The 22,546-nt window shown below is 37.2% G+C and overlaps 1 protein-coding gene across 2 annotated transcripts in view; it reads right to left on the bottom strand.

Annotated features, from left to right (window-relative positions):
* si:ch211-197l9.2 overlaps positions 1 to 22,546 on the bottom strand; it is a 71,193-nt gene that overhangs the window by 14,074 nt on the left and 34,573 nt on the right. The window contains exons 1-6 of one of the 2 annotated variants that reach the window (XM_001919807.8): positions 19,095 to 19,981; positions 15,185 to 15,409; positions 11,215 to 11,370; positions 5,859 to 5,924; positions 1,656 to 2,777; positions 257 to 334 (exon numbers count right to left, since the gene is read on the bottom strand). In XM_001919807.8, coding sequence (XP_001919842.3) covers positions 257 to 334; positions 1,656 to 2,777; positions 5,859 to 5,924; positions 11,215 to 11,370; positions 15,185 to 15,409; positions 19,095 to 19,832 — 2,385 coding nt within the window. In that variant the 5' untranslated portion in view covers positions 19,833 to 19,981. Of the gene's footprint in view, positions 1 to 256; positions 335 to 1,655; positions 2,778 to 5,858; positions 5,925 to 11,214; positions 11,371 to 15,184; positions 15,410 to 19,094; positions 19,982 to 22,546 lie in introns of those variants that run through there. The other variant, XM_073939195.1, reaches the window with a different exon arrangement.

The following is a 22,546-nucleotide window of genomic DNA, read 5'->3' as shown; positions in this document are numbered from 1 at the left end:
CCTATCGGTGCTCTAGAACTGCCAGTTTCAGACTGCTGAATGATGCTTTCCTAGCACTGACTGGCGCATTATGCATTCACAATGGTACAAATCTTTTATGTGAAGCTGCTTGACACAATCCACATTGTAAAAGTGCTATACAAATAAAGATGAACTGAATTGAATAAACCTTTATGGAATAAAACATCTTGTTTTGATGTCCTTCAGGGGGAAGCAAGTTTTTATTAAGGGGGGGGGGCATCCTCCTTTTCCATACCTGACTGTTGCACTTCTCTTGCAGGTTGTACTTGCACGCTGTGTCCTTTAAGAGGTGAAGATCATTCTGACAATACACCTAAAATGAAAAGATATATCATAAAACTGGGTGTTTATAAGTGAAATAAACACCATCTTAATAATTATTGTATTAAAAAACAAAACATCACAACAAACTATATTTCCACTAATCAAGTTAAAAAGAGTCAATTACTGCACATGCAATGTGATAGTGTTGTTGAATTCCTGAGTCACTTTTATTAAATAATTTTAATTATTTTCACGTTTTTGTTACTTTTGTAGGTGATTTCAGTCATTTCAGTGCAATTTTGTTTTTGTTATGTATTAGTTCTTTTTAGTTAGACATTGAATTAAATAAAAAATAAGTGGAATTTAAACTAACAAAAGATGTTTTTGTTTATTGATTTACCATAATAACTGCATATGCAATGTGTGGAAAAAAAAGAATTATAGAATAATAAAAATATTAAGTATTTCATGGAAGAAACTGAAAATGATGCACAAAAAATCTATACACTGTGTATTGGGTCAAACCATGCATATAAAATTAATATAGATTTAGTTTGATAGTTAAAATAACATGTGAAATAATTGAGAACATTAGAATAAGGCTTGAATTAAGCACAGATTATCTCTGTATAATATTAGCTCAAATCTCTAAAATAAGCACCGTAAATTTGCATTAACTGGTAAAAATGTCATTTGTCAAATGTCATTGATATGATATAATGAAACATATAATGAGAGCATGTGTACATACAGTGCTCAGCATAATAGAGTACACCACATTTTGATGGGTAATGATTTTATCTATTTCTCAATGAACATAGGCAATGTATTTTGGTGGATTTCAACGAAACAGATTTATTAAACAGATATATTCATTAAAATAATATTTTAGTCACCAAACATATTTAGAAATTGAAGGATAATACAATTAAATTCAAGCAAAATATTGCAAAATATTACAAAAAAACCCCTACAAAATTTCAACTAAACTTTCGTTTATCCTCTTATTAATCTTGATTTTTTTTCTTCTTAATTACTTCTTTTTTAATTTTGTATTTAATATTTTACTATACCAAATAAATTTGGCTGTACTAGTTTTCTGACTGTTATCGTAAGTTATTTTGTTAGATAAACTCCAGATTTGGCTTCAGTACTGACCAATCTGATGTGCAAAAATATAATATTGTATAGCTTCTTATTAAAAAATATGAACTTAAAAGGGAGATTTCTGAGGGGTGTACTTATATATGCAAGTTTTGCACATTGCAAGTGGGCAAAGTAACTAAGTGAAAGTCTGTTTTCCAACTGTTTCAACTGCAAACATTAATAAAGATGCATAACAGCAACAGAAACGCTGTAGTTCAGTTTACCTCAAACAGCGTCTTCCCGTCTCCAACAGATCTCTCTCCCTGCTGCCACTGCTGGATGAACCATCTGAGCTGCAGGGTGAGCAGTATCAAGCTGTCCTCGCTGCACCCAGTTACCCCATTTCCTTCACAATGACATTCTTGTCTCGCTTGACTCTTTGCATCCTCTTTCACTGCCTTTACATCTTCACCAACATTGAATATATTCTTATCTGTAACAGGCTCAGAGTTTTCTGAGTTCAACAGCACCTCTAACTTTTCAATAAGAGCACACAACTGAGCTTGTAACACCTCTAGTCCGTTGGTCAAGGGACTCAACATGGGATCTAAAATCCATTGATGCGTCTTGCACTGAGGATCTACTGATGTTTTGTTTGAATATGGAGCACCAGGAGCTGTCTTATGGGTACATGTTAGAGACATGCCATTTGTTGCTGGTGCCATTAGGAACTGAATAGCTGATCTAACAAGCAGTGCCTGGTCATGGATGGCAAGAAGACCTTCTAGATCCTTCACACCAAACGTAAATTCTGACTTACATTGACTTTCTCCATCTTCCTCTTTAGTCTCCATTGAAAGCTCCTGTTCCCCTCCGATCGGCCCTTCTCTGAGCATTTGGCTGATAGAGGAGGTCTCTGCATGTTCATGCATCTGGTTCTCCTGTGTATTATTGTGATTACTCACTGGATCTGCTTTCTCTTTACCATCCATACCTCTAAGCATCTCCTCCTGCTCTCCATTGCGGAGAGGCAATGCTGACCCTTCACCTGCACCCTTCATCACTTCATCTTCTTCCAAACTTCCTCCTCGTTCACGTAGTTCACTCATCTCTGCCCGCAACCCACGGTTCTCCACCTCCAGCTCCACAATTCGACGACTCAGCAGCGTGGCTTCCTCTTCCACCAGTCGCAAGTGAACTTTGACCTCTGCTTCTCGAGTGTGGGTGGAGTTAGTGGCACCGGCTGCTGCCTGGGTTTCATCCACCTCACCGTAAAGCAGACGATATTTGGCCAGCTGCTCCCGCATCGTCTCGCTCTCCAGCGCCATCTTGGTTAGCTTCTTGCACATCAGCGCAGACTCTTCTTTGGCAAAGTGGAGCTGGCATTTCAAATCAGCACTGTCATCCTGCGGAGGACACAAGTGTGTTTAGCTTAAATCAAACCATGTTTATGTTTTACTAAAATTTTTGAGTCTGGCTGCAGACCTCTAGGCCTCGACATATTATAGTAGTTAAACCATCGCAGCATATTTACTGGAAATGCAAATCATTCAAACCAGGCTCATTGGAAATACATTCCTCGGCCTACATTTTTGCTAAATGTTGGATATGTTGCTCTGGGAACGTTTTGATGCAGGTTTCAGCAACACGCCCTTCTTTTACATATCGTGTGGTGCTTGTCGTAGAGATCACTTAACAAAACACTAACCTAAACTCTTCCCTACACCCCACTAGTAGTGTATTCAAAACCAAATGAATGAAAAAAGGGACCATGGCCACATAGCTTTACCTTGATTTTACATTGCTTTTATCTCTTTTGTGGTATAATAATAATAATAGTAATAATAACTCCTTACATTTATATATTGGACACTCAAAGTGCTTTACACATTTTTGGGGGCAATTCCCTCAGTCATCACCAGTGTGCAGCATCCACCTGGATGAAACGACGGCAACCATATTGCACTAGACCACACACCAGTTGATTGGTGGAGAGGAGACGAAGCCAATTATGATACGAGGATGGTTAGGAGAGGCCATAATGGAGAGAGGCCACTGGGCAAATTTGGCCAGGATGCCAGGGTTAAGCCACATACATCTTGAGATTTTTAACGACCACCTCGGTTTAACGCATCATCTGAAAGATGGGACTCACTGAGCACTATAGAGTCCCCATCAATATACTGGAGTGTTAGGACCCACACAGACCGCAGGTTGAGCGCCCCCAGGCAGCAACCTAGTTTTCCCATGTGGTGTCCCATCCAGGTGCTGACTGGGCACAGCCCTGCTTCGCTTCAGTGGGCGACAATGTGAAAGTTGCAGAGAGCTAGCTGCCAGCAAGGGGAGGCAAACCTAATTTATTACAAATCACAGACAGCGTTAAGTTGTTTTGTGGTATTTATTTGGTGTTGTGCAAAGAACTGAATAAAGCTAATCTTTTAGTCATCGATAATTTGTCTCTGTCAATATCATTAATGTGAAATTAAGCAAAATGTGTGGTCGTAATACTGCTCTGTATTCATTTTACCCTGAAACGTTTAATGTTAACGTTTGTTAAGGTATGTTCTTGCAAAATTACAGTTAAATTTTAATTGTGAAATTAAAGGTAATTGTAAAATTGAAGTCTAATTTGTATTATGGTTTTATTTTCTTTGCTTTGGGATATTTCTCAGTGTCAGATAAAAATAAAATTTCTAGAACAATTTGAACTTAGTAGTAAACATTTCTAGTGGATCAAAACCTTTTATCAGAGTTATCCTAAAACTTTCAAACACCCATTCTTGTCTTAGGACAATTTTGAAACCTTTTTTGATCCACTTCAGATGTTGACTGCTGCATTCTCAAACTACTAAACCCAACAAGTGATGTAGTGCCTTGTCCACATCATCCAGTCCAGGTAAAAGTGTTCCTCTTTTAATTTGATAAAATGTCAAATGGTTTTGGTTAATTTATTCAATAGATTAGGCCATGCACAATGCACATTATTGGTTCTCTGTTGAAAATTCTTAATCCCCAAAACATCTTTGCATTTGACAAATGCACAAATCAATGGAAATAAATATTACATCTCTAAGAGATCTTTATGTGTGCATAAAGTGTGTCCTGAATTGATAAAGGGGCATTTAAGGGGAATGTAAAGCATTAAATCAACCAGTTCACCAAAATAGCTCAGAGTTGCGTCTCATGAACCTTCAGTTGGCAAACATACAATCAGGGTTAACAGCCAGGAAATTTAAAAGGATTAAGGACACTGTATGTGGTGGAAGTGCAGGACAAGCAAAACAGGAAAATGTAGAAAAGCCCAAGGATAAAGAATTGCTTACAATTAAATAAAGATCACTACTGTGGATCGCAATCTTAATCATGACCATACAGTGATTTTTCAAACATATATATGTAATATTTGTATAATATATGTATATTTGTAGTCACACTTACTGTAATTCTTCATATTACAATAAATAATTTTACATTATACAAATAAAAATAGTTAATACAGATACAGTGGGGAAAATATGTATTCAAACTTATCACCATTTTTCTCAGAAAACATATTTCTAAAGGTGCCATTGACTTGAGATTTTCCCCAGATGTGGGCAACAACCAAAGAAATTCAAATACGCCAAGAAAACAAATCTAATTAGTTTACAAATTAAGTTATGCCTAATAAAATGAAATAACACAGGGAAAAAAGTACTGAACACATGAATAAAGGGAGGTGTAGAAAGGCAGTGAAAGCCCAGACAGCAGCTGAAATCTCTCAGTAGTTGTTCAGCATTCATTATTTATTGTAAATTAATATTAGCTGCTTCAGTCCTACATCAATGTCATCAGAATGATGAAGATGAAACTAAAGTGGACATTTCAGCAAGATAATGACGCACTCCTAAACGCTTTCAGAGAAAGAAAATCAAGCGGCAGAATGGCCCAGCCAATCACCCGAATTAAATCCAATAGAAAATACAAAATAAAGATCAGATTTGATAGATGAGACTCACAGAACCATCAAGATTTTTAAACTCTGTGAAAAAAAACTCACACCTGAACAACTCATGTGACTATTCTCCATATGAGAGGCATCTTTAAGCTGCTGTCACCAAAGCGTTTTATATTAAATACATTTTAGTAGTTCAGTACTTTCTCCTAGTTTCATTTTATTGTTATTTCAGAACTTATTTTTCAGTTTTTTTTTTTTTTTTTTTTTAATATGTATGTGTGTATTGTTTGGGTTTTTATCCAAATCTGGTTTAATTCCATGTCAACAGTCCCTTTAAAAATATTATTCCTAGGAAAAAACATGACATGTTCAATACTTATTTTCCCTGCTGTACATACAGTACCATTTACATATTTATATATACCACATACAATGTGTACATTTGTAATGTTGAAATCAATGTGCATGAATGTTGTTTCTATAGCAAGACCAACACCAAACCAGCACTAAACCTACACATATCAGTCATGAACACTAATGAGATTCTCACCTGTGGAGAGAGCTTCTTTTCACTCTTGCTGGATGTTGATCTCAAACTTCTTCTCTTCAGAGAATTCTGTGAATGCACCATATACATAATAAGTCCAAATACATTTCAAAAGCTTACATAAATAGCACATGATACAAGTAATGGATAACCTATGCATAACAAGCTTATGTCCTCCTAAGGGCAGGAACGTTCATTTGAGATATGTTCAGCATAGATGTTATTTTCCATCATACCACTGTCCAGTGCATTCCAGTACCCAATGAAATCTGTGACTAAGGAAAGTATGCACCCAATAAACACATTCGATCATGTTCGTGTAGTGAGATGGCAACTACTACACCAAACATCCACACTGCTCGAGGTATGTCAAGAATGCTGGCTACAGTCAGTCTATCGGCCTACTGCTTTGTCGAACCCTTAAAAGAACAAATCGCAGAGGCGGAGCATGCAGACGTATTGTGAAAACTGTAAAAATAACCACACTCGTTCCATCCAAACCAAAAATGAACGAACATAAATGATTACTGTTAAATGCCTTGCTGTTAAATTTACAGCTTGTAGCTTTTGAGATTGTAAATCAGCAGTTCATCTTGTGGTTAAAGACTGCAAGAGATTTGACTCTAATAAAAAGGATTGATTTGTAGATCATCATGTTTCAGGTAGTGTCAGGCTCACACACACACACACGAGGCCTTGATAATCTGCTGAGGATCAGGAATGGCCAGCAGCTGTCTGAGCTGAGCTTCTGCGATCCACTTCTAAGCACTGAATCCTGGATTAAACTGAATGCGTGCCGATATTAAAGACCTACAGGTCTTCATTGCCAATTTTTTTTTGTAAAGATGTATTTATTGGGGAATAGTCGCACAAGAATGAAATTTGGAGGCCTGAGATGTGAATTCGGTAACACTTCAGTAGGGAGCAACTGTCACTGTTAACTTATTAGCATGCCTATTATAAAGATATTAGTGGTTTATTAGTACTAACAGTATAAAGCACATATTCTATGATATTTCATACAGTGCATGCGGAAAGTATTTAAAGCGCTTTAATTTTTCCACATTTATTTATGTTACAGCTTTATTCCGAAATGGATTAAATTAATTTATTTCTTCCAAATTCTACACTCAATACCCCATAATGACAATGTGAAATAAGTTTTGTTGAAATTGTTGCAAATTAATTTAACATAAAGCTGAAAAATCACATGTATATAAGTATTTTTAGCCTTTGCTCAATACTTTGTTGATGCACCTTTGGCAGCAATAACAGCCTTAAGTCTTCGAATATGATGCCACAAGCTTGGCACACGTGTCTTTGGGATTTTTGCCCATTTCTTTTTGCAGACCCTCTCAAGCTTTATCAGATTGGATGGGAAGCAATTTCAGATCTCTCCAGAGATGTTCAGTAGGATTTAGGTCTGGGCTCTGGCTGAGCCACTCAAGGACATTCACTGAGTTGTTGTGAAGCCACTCCATTGATATTTTGGCGGTGTACTTTGGGTCATTGTCCTGCTGGAAGATGAACCGTCGCCCCAGTCTGAGGTCAAGAGCAGTCTGAAGCAGGTTGATATTTCCCTCTATCCTGACTAGTGTTCCTGTTCCTGCTGCTGAAAAACATCCCCACCGCATGATGCTGCCACCCCAATGCTTCACTGTAGGTATGGTATTAGCCTGGTGATGAGCGGTGCCGTGTTTTCTCCAATTGTAACACCTGGCATTCACTCCAAAGAGTTCAATTTTAGTCTCATCAGATCAGAGAATTTTGTTACTTATTGTGTGAGAGTCCTTCAGATGCCTTTTGGCAAATTTCAGGTGGGCTGCTATGTATCGTCTGGCCACTCTACCAAACAGGCCTGATTGGTGGATTGCTGCACAGATGGTTGTCCTTCTGTAAGGTTCTTCTCTCTCCACAGAAGAATGCTGGAGCTCAGACAGAGTGATCATCGGGTTATTGACCACATCCCTGACTAAGGTCCTCCCCGATCACTCAGATTAGATGACTGGCCAGCTCAAGGAAGAGTCCTGGTGGTTCTAAACATCTGCCATTTATGGATGATGGAGGCCACTTTGCTTACTGGAACTTCCAGAGCAGCAGAAATTTTTCTGTAACCTTTTCCAGTCTTGCGCCTTGAGACAATCCTATCTTGGAGGTCTACAGACAATTCCTTTGTTTTCATGCTTGGTTTGTGCTTTGACATGCACAGTCAACCCTGGGACCTTAATTAGACAGGTGTATGCCTTTTCAAATCATGTCCAATCAAATGAATTTACCACAGGTGAACTCCAATTAAGCTGCTGAAACATCTCAAGAATGTTCAGTGTAAACAGAATGTACCTGAGCTCACTTTAGAGCTTCACTGCAAAGGTTGTAAATACTTCTGTACATGTGATTTTTGAGCTTTTTTATTTGTAATAAATTTGCAACAATTTTAACAAATCTTTTTTCACATTGTCATTAAGGGGTATTGTGTGTAGAATTTTAAGGAAATAAATTAATTTAATCAATTTTGGAAAAAGGCTGTAACATAAAAAAATGTGGAGAAAGTGAAGCACTGTACATCCCTTATCCCACCAAATACCTAAACATATCTACATTTATAGCTATTACTAGCGGCAAATTCAAAGTTTAGAGGCAAAGGTCATACAGTAGTAAATGGTTTATTAATAGCAAGAATTTTACCTTAACGTAAAGTGTGACCACTAGTTCATTTTCTGTGTATTATGCTGGTATATTGTTGTCAGTCTCCAAATATAAAATCTCTGTTTTATATTAGTATAAGAAAGTGAAAGAGCACACATTGTCATTATTTTTAGCATTTATGTGATAATTGCACATCATAAGACCAGCATTTAAGCATATGATGCCTGTTGGACAGGGATCTCCCCTTGAGATATAGTTATAAGTGGTTCTTTTCTCACTCTCTTCAACCTTGTCTTTCAGTTGGTCTTTTTTTTCTCTCTTTCATACCCTCTCTCTCCCCCTCACCATATCCACAAGTGAGAATGACAGCTGTGGTTTGAATTCAGACCCTTAGATCATTCTATGCCCAACCCCACTAGTCAGCTGTCGGTTACACCCATTGCGTACGGTTGGGCTAAAGGTCAGACTCTAATCCTAACAGCATCAGGAAATGAAAGAGTCTTGGCAACAAACAAGCATTGCTGTAAACTACATAATAACATACAAATCTACACTTTGCAAAATGCTGCTTCTCTTCAAGACAAATTTAGATAAAATATGGACAAATAGAGTTAAAAATATTATTGGATTTAATCAAAGTGCTAGTTTTGTCATTATTTCATCCAAATTTGGGTTAAGCAACCCAGTATTGTTCAGAGTAAACCATTTAAAGATTTTACAGTAAAGGTGCAGTAAATTGATCAAAATCACAGTAAAAAGGCATTATAATGTTACAAAATATTTCTATGCATGAATTGTCTCACTTTTTACGCAAAATTTTAAGCAGAGCAACACATTGCAAGAAATATCAGTTGTGAATTGCATTATGGGACCTTTATTGACATTTTAGTAATTTAAAATAATATATTGTCTAGGAAATAATGTAACAATGTATAAGAAATGATATATAGACAAATAAGTCTGTAAAATACCTGAAAATGAACTGGCAGTTTATTACAAGGTTGTTGTACAATAATATACACCAACAGAGACAATATATCACTTTAAACTATTAAGTCACTTTTTTCAAATGTTTTAAGGTTAAAAGTTGTTGAAAGAAAGAGCAAGTCCCTATTAAGGATAAACAAAGCATAAGTAAACAGGGAAAAAGAAAAAAATGACTCACAATTAACAAAAAAAAAACTGCTAATTTACAGATAGTTTTACAGTGCAGAAAGAAATAATAAGAATAAGAAAATGCAAAGATGAAAAAGAAAAAAGAAATGGAGTAAAAGAAAAAGTTTATGCACTTAAAAAATGTTGTATCGAGAAGTATATTAATGTGTTTTATTCTGTAAATGACTGATAATAAAAAATGACAACGAAATTGGTCAGAATAACAAATGTTTTTCATTTGTTGTGACTGAAGATCAGTGGTGTAAAGTAACAAATTACAAACTACTGGTATTGTTTTTTTAAAAATGTGTACTTGAGTACATTTTAAGTGCTGTATCGGCACTTTTACTCCACTACTTTCCTTCAACCTGCATTCACTACTTTATTTTTTCTTGTCTATGAGGATTAGAAAAATCAGTCCTGCGATTCCTGTCTAATCAAATCGCAAATAAAAGGTAAATCACATCATTATGAACTACCTCAAGATATAGGCGATTTATAATTGCAGCAAACTGTTTGAAAGCATTAAATGTGTCCAAAAAAATGTACAAAATCTTTACATGCATTGACTCAGAGACTGTTTAGATGCATGTCACTGATGAGAAGATGACATATGTTTACTGTATGAAGACCGAAATGGCCTTAAACACCCAGCAGACACAGGATGTCAACATGACGTCAAATTGACGTTGTACATGTCTTGGGGATGTTGCATTTTGTTTGGAAATGAAAATCGGGTTGACATCAGAACCCAACGTCAGGCTGACGCAAAGTCCAAATCCAACATCCCAACGTCTAATAATGTTACAGCTTGACATTGTGTGAACGTTACCACTATGACATCAATCAGACACTGGACTTTGGTTGCCATACCTAACGAATAAATTTCAGTATTTAAATGTCAATATGACATTGATTTAAGATGTTGGTTTGACGTTGTATTTTGGTCCCTTTCTAACAACATAAAATCAACCAAATATCAACGTCATTTTTTGTTGATATAGGACTTTAAAATAACGTTGTCCTTAGACGCTGGCTAGACATTAAAATTTAGTCACCTGACATCACATCCTAAATCTAACCTAATATATGACATTGCAGGGCAATAAATAAATGCACTACAGAATGTTACGTTTACACACACATGCACGAATACATGAAAATGCATCAGCTTTTTACAGCATAATACTTGCTACTCAATACTGTTGAGTACTTTTGAAAGGGCTACTTTTTACTCATACTTTAAGTAATATTTACAACAGAAACATTTACTCCTCTTGCACTACATTTTTAGGCAAGTAATGCTACTTTTACTTGGCTATGATTTTTCAGTTCTCTTTCCACCACTGCTGAAGATCCAGATAACTTTACCAAATATTAATTTCTTAATTCTTTTAGTTAAAACACTGGTTTTGTGTTTTTTTAAAAACGGAATATAAACATGTCTAAAATCATGGCTTTTTTAATGCATCAACAACAAAACAGGCTCTTAATTTTAACTGCTCTCTATATGCATACTGTATACATGTATGGCAAATGTCTCGTGTGATCATTTCACCTGTGATTTGTCCATCTCAGCCTGCAGAACCTGCTTCGCCACCTCTAGATCCTGCAGCCTTTCACGCAGTTCCTCATTGTCCCACTCCAACCGTGAATTTTTCTTTTGAACAGCTTCAAGTTCACCGTGTAGGCGAATAGACACACTTTTTGCAACCTGGGAACACAGCATTAATAATATCCAATCAGTTAAACACACTGAAGACATTTAAATCCAGAAAACATCCAATCAACATTTAATATTATTTAATTTCCACATAATGTCATATAATTCTCTAGGGGAGCATTATTACACACTTTTGAAAGGAAATTAACATCTGAAACTTTGAGGAATGGGCAGCACGGTGGCTCAGTGGTTAGCATTGTCGCCTCACAGCATGAAGATCGCTGGTTCAGTTGGCATTTCTGTTTGGAGTTTGGAGTTCTCTCCATGTTGGCATGGGTTTCCTCTGGGTGCTTCGGTTTCCCCCATAGTCCAAAGGCATGTGCTATAAGTGAATTGAATTAACTAAATTGGCCGTAGTGTATGTGTGTGTGTGAATTTAAGAGCGTATGGTTGGTTCCCATGGGTTGCGGCTTGAAGGGTATCGGCTACATAAAATATATATGGCAACACCTAAAAATATGTGACCAAGCCAAAGAAAAATGAATGAATGAACTTTGAGGAACTGTGCAATATGAGGATTAAAATTCAGATGTTGTTTTCGACAACAGCAAGGATGCAAAGAGCTCAATTCATTATGATAGATTCGATTTGAATCTTCTTTCCAACAATTGTTCCCCTTTGCTCCCCTCTCGAATGCTCAAGGGGTTGCAAACAATGCCAAGGGAAAACTGTAAGAGCGCATGTGATTATACCGTGGCATTCAGTGCATGACTTTTCTTTTTAATAGAACAGGGCGATTATTATCAGCACTGAACTCCAAAACCAGCTTTACAAACTTCAGACTTCATTGTAAAAAATAAAGCGAACAATTGAAAAGTGGACATTAAAAAAGATGATGTCGGATATCAGATTGCTGGACGCTCCTGTGGGGGTTGCTGAAGAGTGAATACGTTGGACACACTGGCCCAGTTTATGAAAGCAGGGTATCTATTTCTCTCACATGCCTTTAAAATAGACATGCCCACAACACACACCAGCAGCTGTGCTTGGACACCTCCCCTCCCGGATCCTCTGGCTGTAGTCCTTGACACATTTACTATATACATACAAATGCACACGCTTTCATTTGACCTTGATTCTCGAGTAATACTTGACATTGTGTTCTCGGCAGATTACCATCATGTACTCACTTAAAGAGCTCCATATTGTTTTCAGACGTTACAGTACTTTGAAATTGATGCCATACGTGAAAGTAAAAGGTCTTAAAAGTCTAAAATAAGGAAGTGCACAATTTTATTAGTGGTAAAAACTTAAAGAAAATGTTTTTAAAAAGTTGTTAAGTTTCACTGAACTTATTATCTCCCTATAAAGAACTCAAAAAGTTTTCAGTAAATCCAATCTAATTTTGAGCAAATTGTACCTAAATCTGTAACAAATTAGCATAATGCCAGCCTATAATTTTTGTTGGCTGCCTGCTAGCAATGTCAACTTTGATACTCAAGCACTGTAGTTGTAGCTGAGACTTCAAGGAGTTCAGTTTGTATTGTTGACATGATAAGAAGATGCTAATCAAATCTATTAAAGATGAGGACTCTCCCCTAAAATTAAACAGTAAAAGCAATCATGTGTTTACCATTTGCATTACTGTGCTGAGAACTAAAACTGGTTTGATTTCCAACATGCAATAACTGTAAGTTGGAGACCAATCATAGTAGATTGGACCATTTGGCCAATCAGAACAATAGTATCTGAATGGAGACTTAGATTTGCAAGCTGAGACTGCATATTTCAGACTTGCAATGCCAGGCAATATGCACTTCATGGAGCTAGTGACGTCATTGTGAGGGGTGGGGTTAGGTGTGCGGCTGTGCGCATTAAAAGCATTACATGCAGTTCACTTTCCAGCTGCACCAAGTCAAAAACTATAGAATACACAAGACATGTCACTCATATCTTTTTGAATGGGGAAAAGGGTAACTGTCAAAATGGTGAATAAAGTTCCACCTACTAGTACAGGAGCCAATCTTCAATCGCTATATGGTTAAAAAAAAGTCCGCTTTTAAGTAGAGGAGCCAACCATCGACCACTGACGATACTCTGGGGGAGGGGCTTGGACCAGATGTGAGTTTCTGCAGATTCTGTGTGATTTGGAAGTTTAGAAATGAAACTAAAGAGACAGATGTTGTTTAATTGTATTGGTGATTCCTAATATGAATTTCAATCATAAACAATTTTGGAAAATTTGATGTTTTCCCATTTAAACAGAATACCGGAGCATACTGCCCTAGAGGCATTTCAAAAACGGTTGTCAAGTGAAATGACTTGCCTTAAAGGCACTTTAACCAAGTCTGCCTGCAGACCCCTCTCTAGGTACTTAGAAAGAAGGGGTTTAGAGAGTTTGGAGGTGACGCTACAACGTACATTATACAAAAATGAAAGTTTTGTTTTATTTATTTATTTATATATTTTGTTTAAAACTATCTTAGACAAGTGACACGGTGGCTCAGTGGTTATCACTGTCGCCTTACAGCAAGAAGGTTGCTGGTTCGAGTACCGGCTGGGCAAGTTGGCATTTCGCTGGAGTTTGCATGTTCTCCCTGTGTTTGTGTGGGTTTCCTCCGGGTGCTTGGGTTTCCCCCACAGTCCAAAGACATGCGCTTTAAGTGAATTGAGTTGAAGTTAAATTGGTCATAGTGTGAGAGTGTGTGTGATTGAATGAGAATGGATGTTTCCCAGTACTTGGTTGCAGCTGTAAGGGCATCCGCTGTGTAAAACATATGCTTTAATAGTTGGTGGTTCTTTCCGCTGTGGTGACCCCTGAAGAATAAAGGGACTAAGCAGAAGGAAAATGAATGAATGACTGATCTTAGACAACCTCCAAAACCAAATTAGAATCTTTTAAAACAGCACGAGGCCACTTGAAAACATGTGAACTAGCTTCTTAAATGAGAAATAGTCAAATCATTCCTACAAGAATCGATTCAATGGTTGTTTTCCTATTGGTCAATCTCATGTGAGTGACAGATTGTCCTACCCTTGTGTCAGTAAACAAGTGAGACAGGAAATTATTTAAAAGAAAGATGAGGGTAAATAATTATTTTTAAAGAAATAATGTTAAATCTATTTCATTAATAAGATATGAGGAGAATTGAAATCATTTTTGATGTCATACTGACTTTAATTCGCTGCAAACAAAGGGACTTAAGGATCCGGAGGAATTTGTTTTGCAAAGTCTGAGGACAGATTTCAAAAGAAAACAGCTATTTAATAAGGGTCTCCCTGCTGTGTAGATAGGTTTTTAATTTGTAACGTGTCTACAGAAAGCTCCGTCACTGATTGGCTGAGCTGTTCAAACCAAAAAATGCTTCTGCTCTGAGTGGGCGCCACAAACTGAGCAACTCCAATTGTCTGCCAAACAGACAACTGGGGCTTTTTCTCCTCGTTTTACTAGTTGGAAAACATCCAAAAGTAAAACCACTCACTACACATGTCGAACTATAAAACGAAATGATATTTCAGCTCTCACTAAGCTCTTAGTATCACGATTTGGGTCACAGACACCACATTGAAAGTTACACAAGGCATCTGACTTCATGCTGATTCATAAAAACAAAGTTGACTCAGAGAGTGGCTTACTACTAAATTCAACATTTAATTGGCACTGAGCGTTGAGCAATTTCGATAAACATCCTGTCTTGATGAATACCATGGACTGAATCCAAAACCTAACAGTGGTTTTCCTGTACACACACACCACTGTAACTTAATTGCATCCAAATCATGAGGGAAACATCTATTTAATTACACCCTGAATGTCAGTCCTTGTACGAGGACTTTCTCACACAGACGCTTAACACGTTCTCACCCTAATATCATGCTCGAGCGTCCTGATAAGCTCTCCGTCTACCTGTCCCGTCTGAGCTACACGCAGGCTGCGTCTCTCGGCTTTCCTGAGTCGGTACTGTAAGATGCGACAGGCTTTGTTTGCCTGTTCCAACTGCTGCCGGAGATCCTGCAGCTGGTATACATCATCTTCCATGTACAGGTCTCTCATCTCCAGCATTTCTGAGCGGAGCTCCTCCATCTCATCCTGAAAACAAAGCCAAAATTGATGTACAACAGCTTAATATGTGGCAGTAGACATATCACGATAAATTGAATACCGGCATAATGAACATGCACAGTATTGATTTCTTAGGACTATTTTTCCCAAATTCATCACAGCAGCAAATGCTTCAAAACTTTAAGGGGTGGTCCAGAATGTAATTTTAAGACTTGGCCGTGTTTATAGGATGCAAAGCAATGTGTGCTCATGCTTTATTTGTAAAAAAATACAATATTTTATTTTTATTTATTTTTATTTTATTTATTTTTTATTTTATGTTATTTTTTCTTATATCTTACTTTGATTATATACTGCTACTCAATTAACATGAAAACAACTGTCATTATTCCTAGTTCCTCTGAAAGGCCCGCCCTCAAGAGGCTCTGATTGGTCAGCTAACAATGTGCTGTGGTTCTCAGATCGGCTCCACATCACCAGTGAAGCGCCATGCCTGCTGAGAAAATAGTGTCAATCAGAGTAGCTGTTAGCAGTATCTGTTTGAGCCCTAATCAGACAGAAAATTAAAAGGATGAACCTCATGCCTGCTGTCTAAATAAAATCTGACAACTGTCTGTAATGAGTGAAAATAGGGTGTGGCTCCTTTAAGAGAGGGAATCGCCATTGTGCGTGTGTGTGTGTGTGTGTGTGTGTGTGTGTGTGTGTGTGTGTGTGTGTGAACCGTCTGTAGACGCATGTAACACGAGAACCGCTTGTGTTTGGGACCGATGTTTATTTTTCTTTTTCTCTAATACTCGAATCAAGTTATTTTTCAGGAATACACAGTGACATTGGTGTGACAGGAGAATTAAGTGCAAGATGTTCGATGCGATCTGTGTCATCTTTGGTTGATTTTTCTGCTGCAACACATATTTACATGTACATACATCAGCGTTACATGTATTTCGCATAAATTCGGAATAAGCATGTGTAAGTAATATGAAACGTTCACATATCTTTTGCGAGTTCATTATCCGAGATGTAGAATGCATTGAAAGCGGCCTCATAGAGACACATGCACGCGTTGGTGAAAATTGTGGGTGTTTACAGCTGTTTGATGGATAAATATTCATTTTTAGCTAAATTGTTAAGGGTGCCAAATAGCATGTCTCGCTGTTTACAAACTTGTTTATGTCCTCACTACAGCATACCGTTAATGCTAGACACTGTGCATGTCATAGATCAATTTTAACAAATTAAACACTCACAGGTTGTGGCTCACAACCCACAGCTTTGTCTTTTATGTCTGAAGCTACTCCTTCTTTGAAGAGTTTTTAGCTGATCCAGAACTAATCTGGGAGAGATTCTGGAAGCTGTCCTTTGTCAAATGCTAGCTATTTTTTTTTTATAATTCTCTGGAACATATTTAAATTAAATAGTCAGCACTTCTCTCTTTGTGTTGTGTCCTTTGGAAGTCTAAATACAGAAACAGAAGAAGCTCTGTGGAAATAGCAGCATTCGGACAGCATTTTAGCATCCTCTTCTATGCCGCTTCACTGCGCAGGTATGCGTGTGGTAAATGCACATAACTGGGAGCGCTTGTGATCTCACTAGACCGGATGTATATTTTGTAGTCCCCAAACTTTGTTCGCTGTAGGCTTTGCTAAGCTGACACTGTAAAAGCCAATGTTTCCCTTTGCAGTGAACTTTGAGCGTCTTTAATTCAGAGATGTTGTTTAAAGTAAAGTTTAAAATGTGATTTAAAGTGGACCACCACTTTAATCCGCTTGTTAAGTGGTGACGTGTTTGTGACGTATGTATACTGTTTCCGGGTCCAAGCCGCCACTCATTTGAGTGGAGAAATCATTCGTTTATGATCGTTTAGTTTTATTCCTATCACACATTAAAGTTAATTTTATATAAAATCATAGTGTACACAACAATCTCTGGGCTTGCTGCATAAAAAATACCAAAAATTTTTACAATTTATAAAAAAAATAATCACTTTCTGGCCATCGGATATTAGGCATGGACATATATATTGCGATCGAGATTTTCGAAAGCCTTAAATTGCTTTGTAAACGTTTATTATTACCATTTCATGAGTCTCCCCATTCAGTTGAATGGAGCGCTTGGACCCGGAAGCCGCTTCGCATGACGTCACACTAAACAAGCGGATAGGAGATTTATTTTCAGACATTAACATTTTCACATATCTGTCATACGCGTTGAACAATATGTGATTTATAGGCTTTTTGTTCATTAACCCAGTAGGTTCCATTTAAAATCAGTTAATTAAACAGAAGTCATTATAACAAAATCACCCAAGACTAATAATTGCTTTTGTAGTTGTTATTTTCTTAGTTATTTTCATCAATACATTAAAATTCAAAGTAGTAATAGTTTTATTTAATGTAGTTACCAACTAATATAATTCAGTTGTATGCTTTTATTCATTTTAACATAACTTGCCTTTGTGACGGTATTGCAACCAAACCAAATATGAGAAAATTAGTGTGCTCAGTGTGTTTGTGTGTACAAATGGTGTTATCACTATCAAATGTCGGCCTCCAACCAAGTCGTCCAAGTCAACCTTGACCTAATGTGTTGAGTGCCAACAGGCTGTGTGTATTAACCCACAGAACCAGTGGCACGTGCCAAGAATGACGCACTGTCCTTCTTGCACTATTGGCACCTCTTGACATGTTGATTTCCACCAAGACACCTTGCACTTAATCACAGTAAAGCCCGCTTTCATTCTCCCTGCTGCATGTCAGAGACAACGAGGGATGACACAAGCCAATTAGCGAAAGTGTAATCTTCTAAGAAGAGAGTAAATCTTACAGTATAAGCCAGATCACGTGCAAAGTGGGGTTTGTTGACGTGATAACTTACAAATAATGTTGTTGAAAACAATCGTCATTCAGTATAACGGATATATTTATGTAAAAATGAAGGCAACATACTTATTTTGACCAGTACTTAACATTTATACAAGAATATTTGCTCAAAAAAGATTTTATACATTTAAAAAGATTCTAACTTTCTGCTGATAAAAATAAATTTAAAGCTCTATTATACTTTTATTGATTTAATGCTTGAAAATCCCTTTTTGTCATTGATCCAACTGGATCTGTTTGATATATTTATATTTTTAAATACAAAAAAGTACAATAATTTCTACCTAGAAAATATGCAGAATTAGCTTAATGTCCCTATCAGAAAGTATATTTACTTAATATCATGATCTTTAATTAGATTTTGGACATTGGACAAATGGACATTTCTAACTAGTTCATGATGCTCTGCCAGCTTTAAATCGCTCATTTATGCCATGTTAGCTCTTAATAATATGATCCTTAATCATAATCCATCAAAACAGGCTGCATACTGTCCCACTTTATCTAAGGAGTTATAATAAAGTTACCTAAAACAACCAAATAAATCAAATGTGATCTTTAAAATATATTTGATCATCCTAAAAAAACATAAGCCTACAATGTATTTGTTTTAGAAGAGCTTTATGGATTTTCCATAAATCATTATTATAATTCTGATGTTTTTCCGATGCCACAATGATGTCAAACAAATTAAAGCATGCCCATAACGCCAAATAGGCAATTATTAATGACTTATCTATATTTAATTGGAATAAAACGTGAAAGAAATACCTCATGTCAAACCTTGAAAGAAATTATAACCAGAGAGACAGATGGCCCATACGGTATCTCACCTTTAAATATTCATTTTCCGATCTCAGGTCGTCAATCTCCCTCAGCAGATCCTCATGCACCCCATCAGTAAAGTCTCCTGTCAGGTCAGAAAACGCCACAGATGTGCTCAAGTTCAAGTGACTGTCCAGGGAAACGTAGGATGTCTGGTCTCCTGGAGAGATGCTTCCTTCCCCGAAGCCCAAACCTGGAGACAGGGTGGCATTAACCAGACCATCCTCTCTGTGTTCTGCCCTTTGCTCAGCAGAACCGTCCATCCTCTCAGCATCAGTGATCTGCTTGTTCTCCTCAGACGCGTCCGAGATCTCAGAGCTGCTGTCGGTGGAGGAAAGTTTCCCGGTGGCGCAGCCGGAGTCCTTACTCAGGTCATCAGACGTGATGCTCCCATCAGACAGCTTTCTCCTGCTGGACGATTTACTGCTACTGCCGCCGGAGCGCTTTTTCGACTCTGGCTTCATCTCCTTTTTCCCTGCATGAGTGTTTGGCGTGAGGACTGCTGATGGTGATGGTCCACGCTTTGGTTTCTTGGAGAAAATCTCCTTAGTTTTGTTCTGTGCCGGCGGGACGCTCTTCGCCTGCGGTTGTTTTGACGTCATGTGCTGCGCATGATGCCGGTGGATTTGTCTTGACGGCTGCTGGCTGCTTGAGTCCCCGCAGGCTTTATTATCCTGCCCGTCCCGTCCATGATGGGATGAGCGTGCATTAGACTCGGGATTGCCCTCAACTTTTGTCTTGGTCATTGTCTTTTGTCAAGAGGAGACCCTCTTATTCACCTTTCATTGTCAATAATAACCAGGTAGCAGTTCGTTAAATAGTATCCTCTCAGGAGTTTGTGTAAGTTGGCTATATCCCGGTGACCGTTAGCCTATAGTCTCTTTGAGTGAATATCTCCGCTGAGTGTGGCCACGTGCTTAAAAACCCCAAAATCTCCGCCCCGAAATTAGGATCTCTCACTCACACACACACACACACACACACACACGCTTTCTCTCTCTCTGAGTCAGGGTTAACTCAGATTTACCGGCAGAAGGCACAACAGTGCCAAGTTATTTTCCTAAAAATAAGAAAATCTTTAGTTTATTTTTTTCCCACAACCAACCTTAGATGTTTGGTAGTTTATTTTTGACTCGTAAGCTATTTATTAATTCATGATGGTCTGGAAATGTAATTTAATTTCAATTTCTAATTAAGTTCTACTAATCTTCAAATTGCTTAATAATCATACATATATCTCCTCAATATAACATTTGACTTCAAAAGACAAAAAATACTCAAAGTGCAATGAACAGAGCATAATTACATTGCTTTGCTGACATCTAGTGGCTGTAAATGAAACAGGCTCAGGGTTCCAGCAAAATATGTTGAAAATGAACATTTTTTTCACTTTATAAACAATGCAATTAACAAAATAAAAACATAAAAGACAAGCAATTTAAGATCTAAATAAATTGACTTTCACGTAAATCACATTTCAACAAAAAACAAACACAAAAAATCAACTCAAATAAAGTAAATGAAATATATTCATTAATTCATTTTCTTTTCAGCTTATTAATCTGGGGTCGCCACAGCGGAATAAACCGCCAACTTATCCAGCGTTTTTTTTTTTTACGCAGCGGATGCCCTTCCAGCTGCAACCCATCAGTGGGAAACACCTATACACCCCTATTCACACACATAAACTACGGACAACTTTGCTTGCCCAATTCACTTATACTGCATGTCTTTGGACTTGAGGGGGAAACAGGAGCACCCGGAGGAAAGAAAGGAGAACATGCAAACTCTACACAGAAATTCCAAATGACCAAATCTTCTTGCTGTGAGGCAACAGCGCTACCCACTGCGCCACCACGCCACCCCTAAATTAAATACATTCATTAAATAATTTAACAATTGATTAGAATACATAGGGAAGTGCAATGTGAGATTTAATAACAATAACACTTCATTATTTGATACTCGTTTAATATGACTTGTTCACAAATAAACTGGGTCTTTACACAGGGAAGGATACGGATGTCTTGTATATATTTTAGGATGGTTCAAGACTTTGATGGAGGTCATTGGTATAAAGACAATCGTTATGAAAAGCTCCTGCTGTGGACTATCACCTGCAGAGGGTGATGTGAGGTGGTCCATCATAAATGAACAGATCATTTTCTGGCATCAGAAAGAATAATTAATATGCCCAATAGAACTGCATTTAAATTTATGACAGAATGATGCATTTTGTATACATATATCAAATGCAGATACTATTTATATAACCTTTAACATACATTACAATAATTGTGACAAATATAAATACCCCATGTGTAAAACGCATATTCTCAGGCAACAAAACTCAAAAGAAAACAATATTCTTCTCTTAGTTGTGCTTGTTTATATAATAATAATAATAATAATAATAATAATAATAATAATTACAAAAACAATAATAAAATAAATAAATAAAAACATGATGTTTTCCTATATACAAAAAACTTTTTTTCTCACTTTGTTTTAAGGTATAATTTATAATAATAATATCATAATAATAACAATTATTATATTATTATTATTATAATAAAATAATGATGATGAAGGTGGCGCAGTGGCACAGTGGGTAGCACTGTCACCCTTACAGCAATAAAAAGGTCGCTGGTTTGGGTCCCGGCTGGGTCAGTTGGCATTTCTGTGTGGAGTTTGCACAGGGTGCTCCGGTTTCCCCCTACAAGTATACTACATAGGTGAATTGAATAAATTGTCTGTAGTGTATGTGTGTGAATAGCAGCGTATGGGTGCTTCTCAGTGACGGGTTGCAGCTGGAAGGGCACTCAAATACATGTGGTATGAATTGAATAAATTGGTCGTAGTATGTGTGTGAATGGAAGCATTTGGGTGTTTCCCAGTGATGGGTTGCAGCTGGAAGGATATTCGCTGCATAAAACATGATAAGTTGGCAGTTCATTCCGCTGAAGCAACCCCTGATTAGGGACTAAGCCGAAAATAAATGAATGAATGTACATGATGATGAAATCAGCAATCACACTTACATTTTCTATTTCATTTATAATAGATTTTAAGGAATTATAGGAACGAATTAAAAAATATGGCCTTATTAAGCACATTTTTGTAACCATGTCTGTTAAAATATATTTTTGTACTTTACTTATGAATTCCTATAAACAATATTGCCCTGCCTATTGTAATATATCCCTGGATAGCAGTGATATTCAATCAAGGAACGCCACTGCCATAACCGACGGCGGTATTTATTGTTAGTATTATAAATAACCCACATCCCTGCCTTTTTAGTACCGACTTCTTTATGTAACCTTAATATAGCCCCGCCCCTTCAAAAGGTTAATATCGTGCGTTAGCAGCGGGCTCTTCTTTTACAATAGGCTATTTAGTCTGTCAATCAAGTCTGACCACTCCTCTCTTCGCTTGGACATCATCCTGAATCATCCAA

This window comes from Danio rerio, chromosome 23 (genome assembly GCF_049306965.1).
Source record: "Danio rerio strain Tuebingen ecotype United States chromosome 23, GRCz12tu, whole genome shotgun sequence".
Lineage (NCBI taxonomy): Eukaryota > Metazoa > Chordata > Actinopteri > Cypriniformes > Danionidae > Danio > Danio rerio.
The sequence above is the reverse complement of the archived record's forward strand: the minus strand, read 5'-3'. Positions and strand labels throughout refer to the sequence as shown.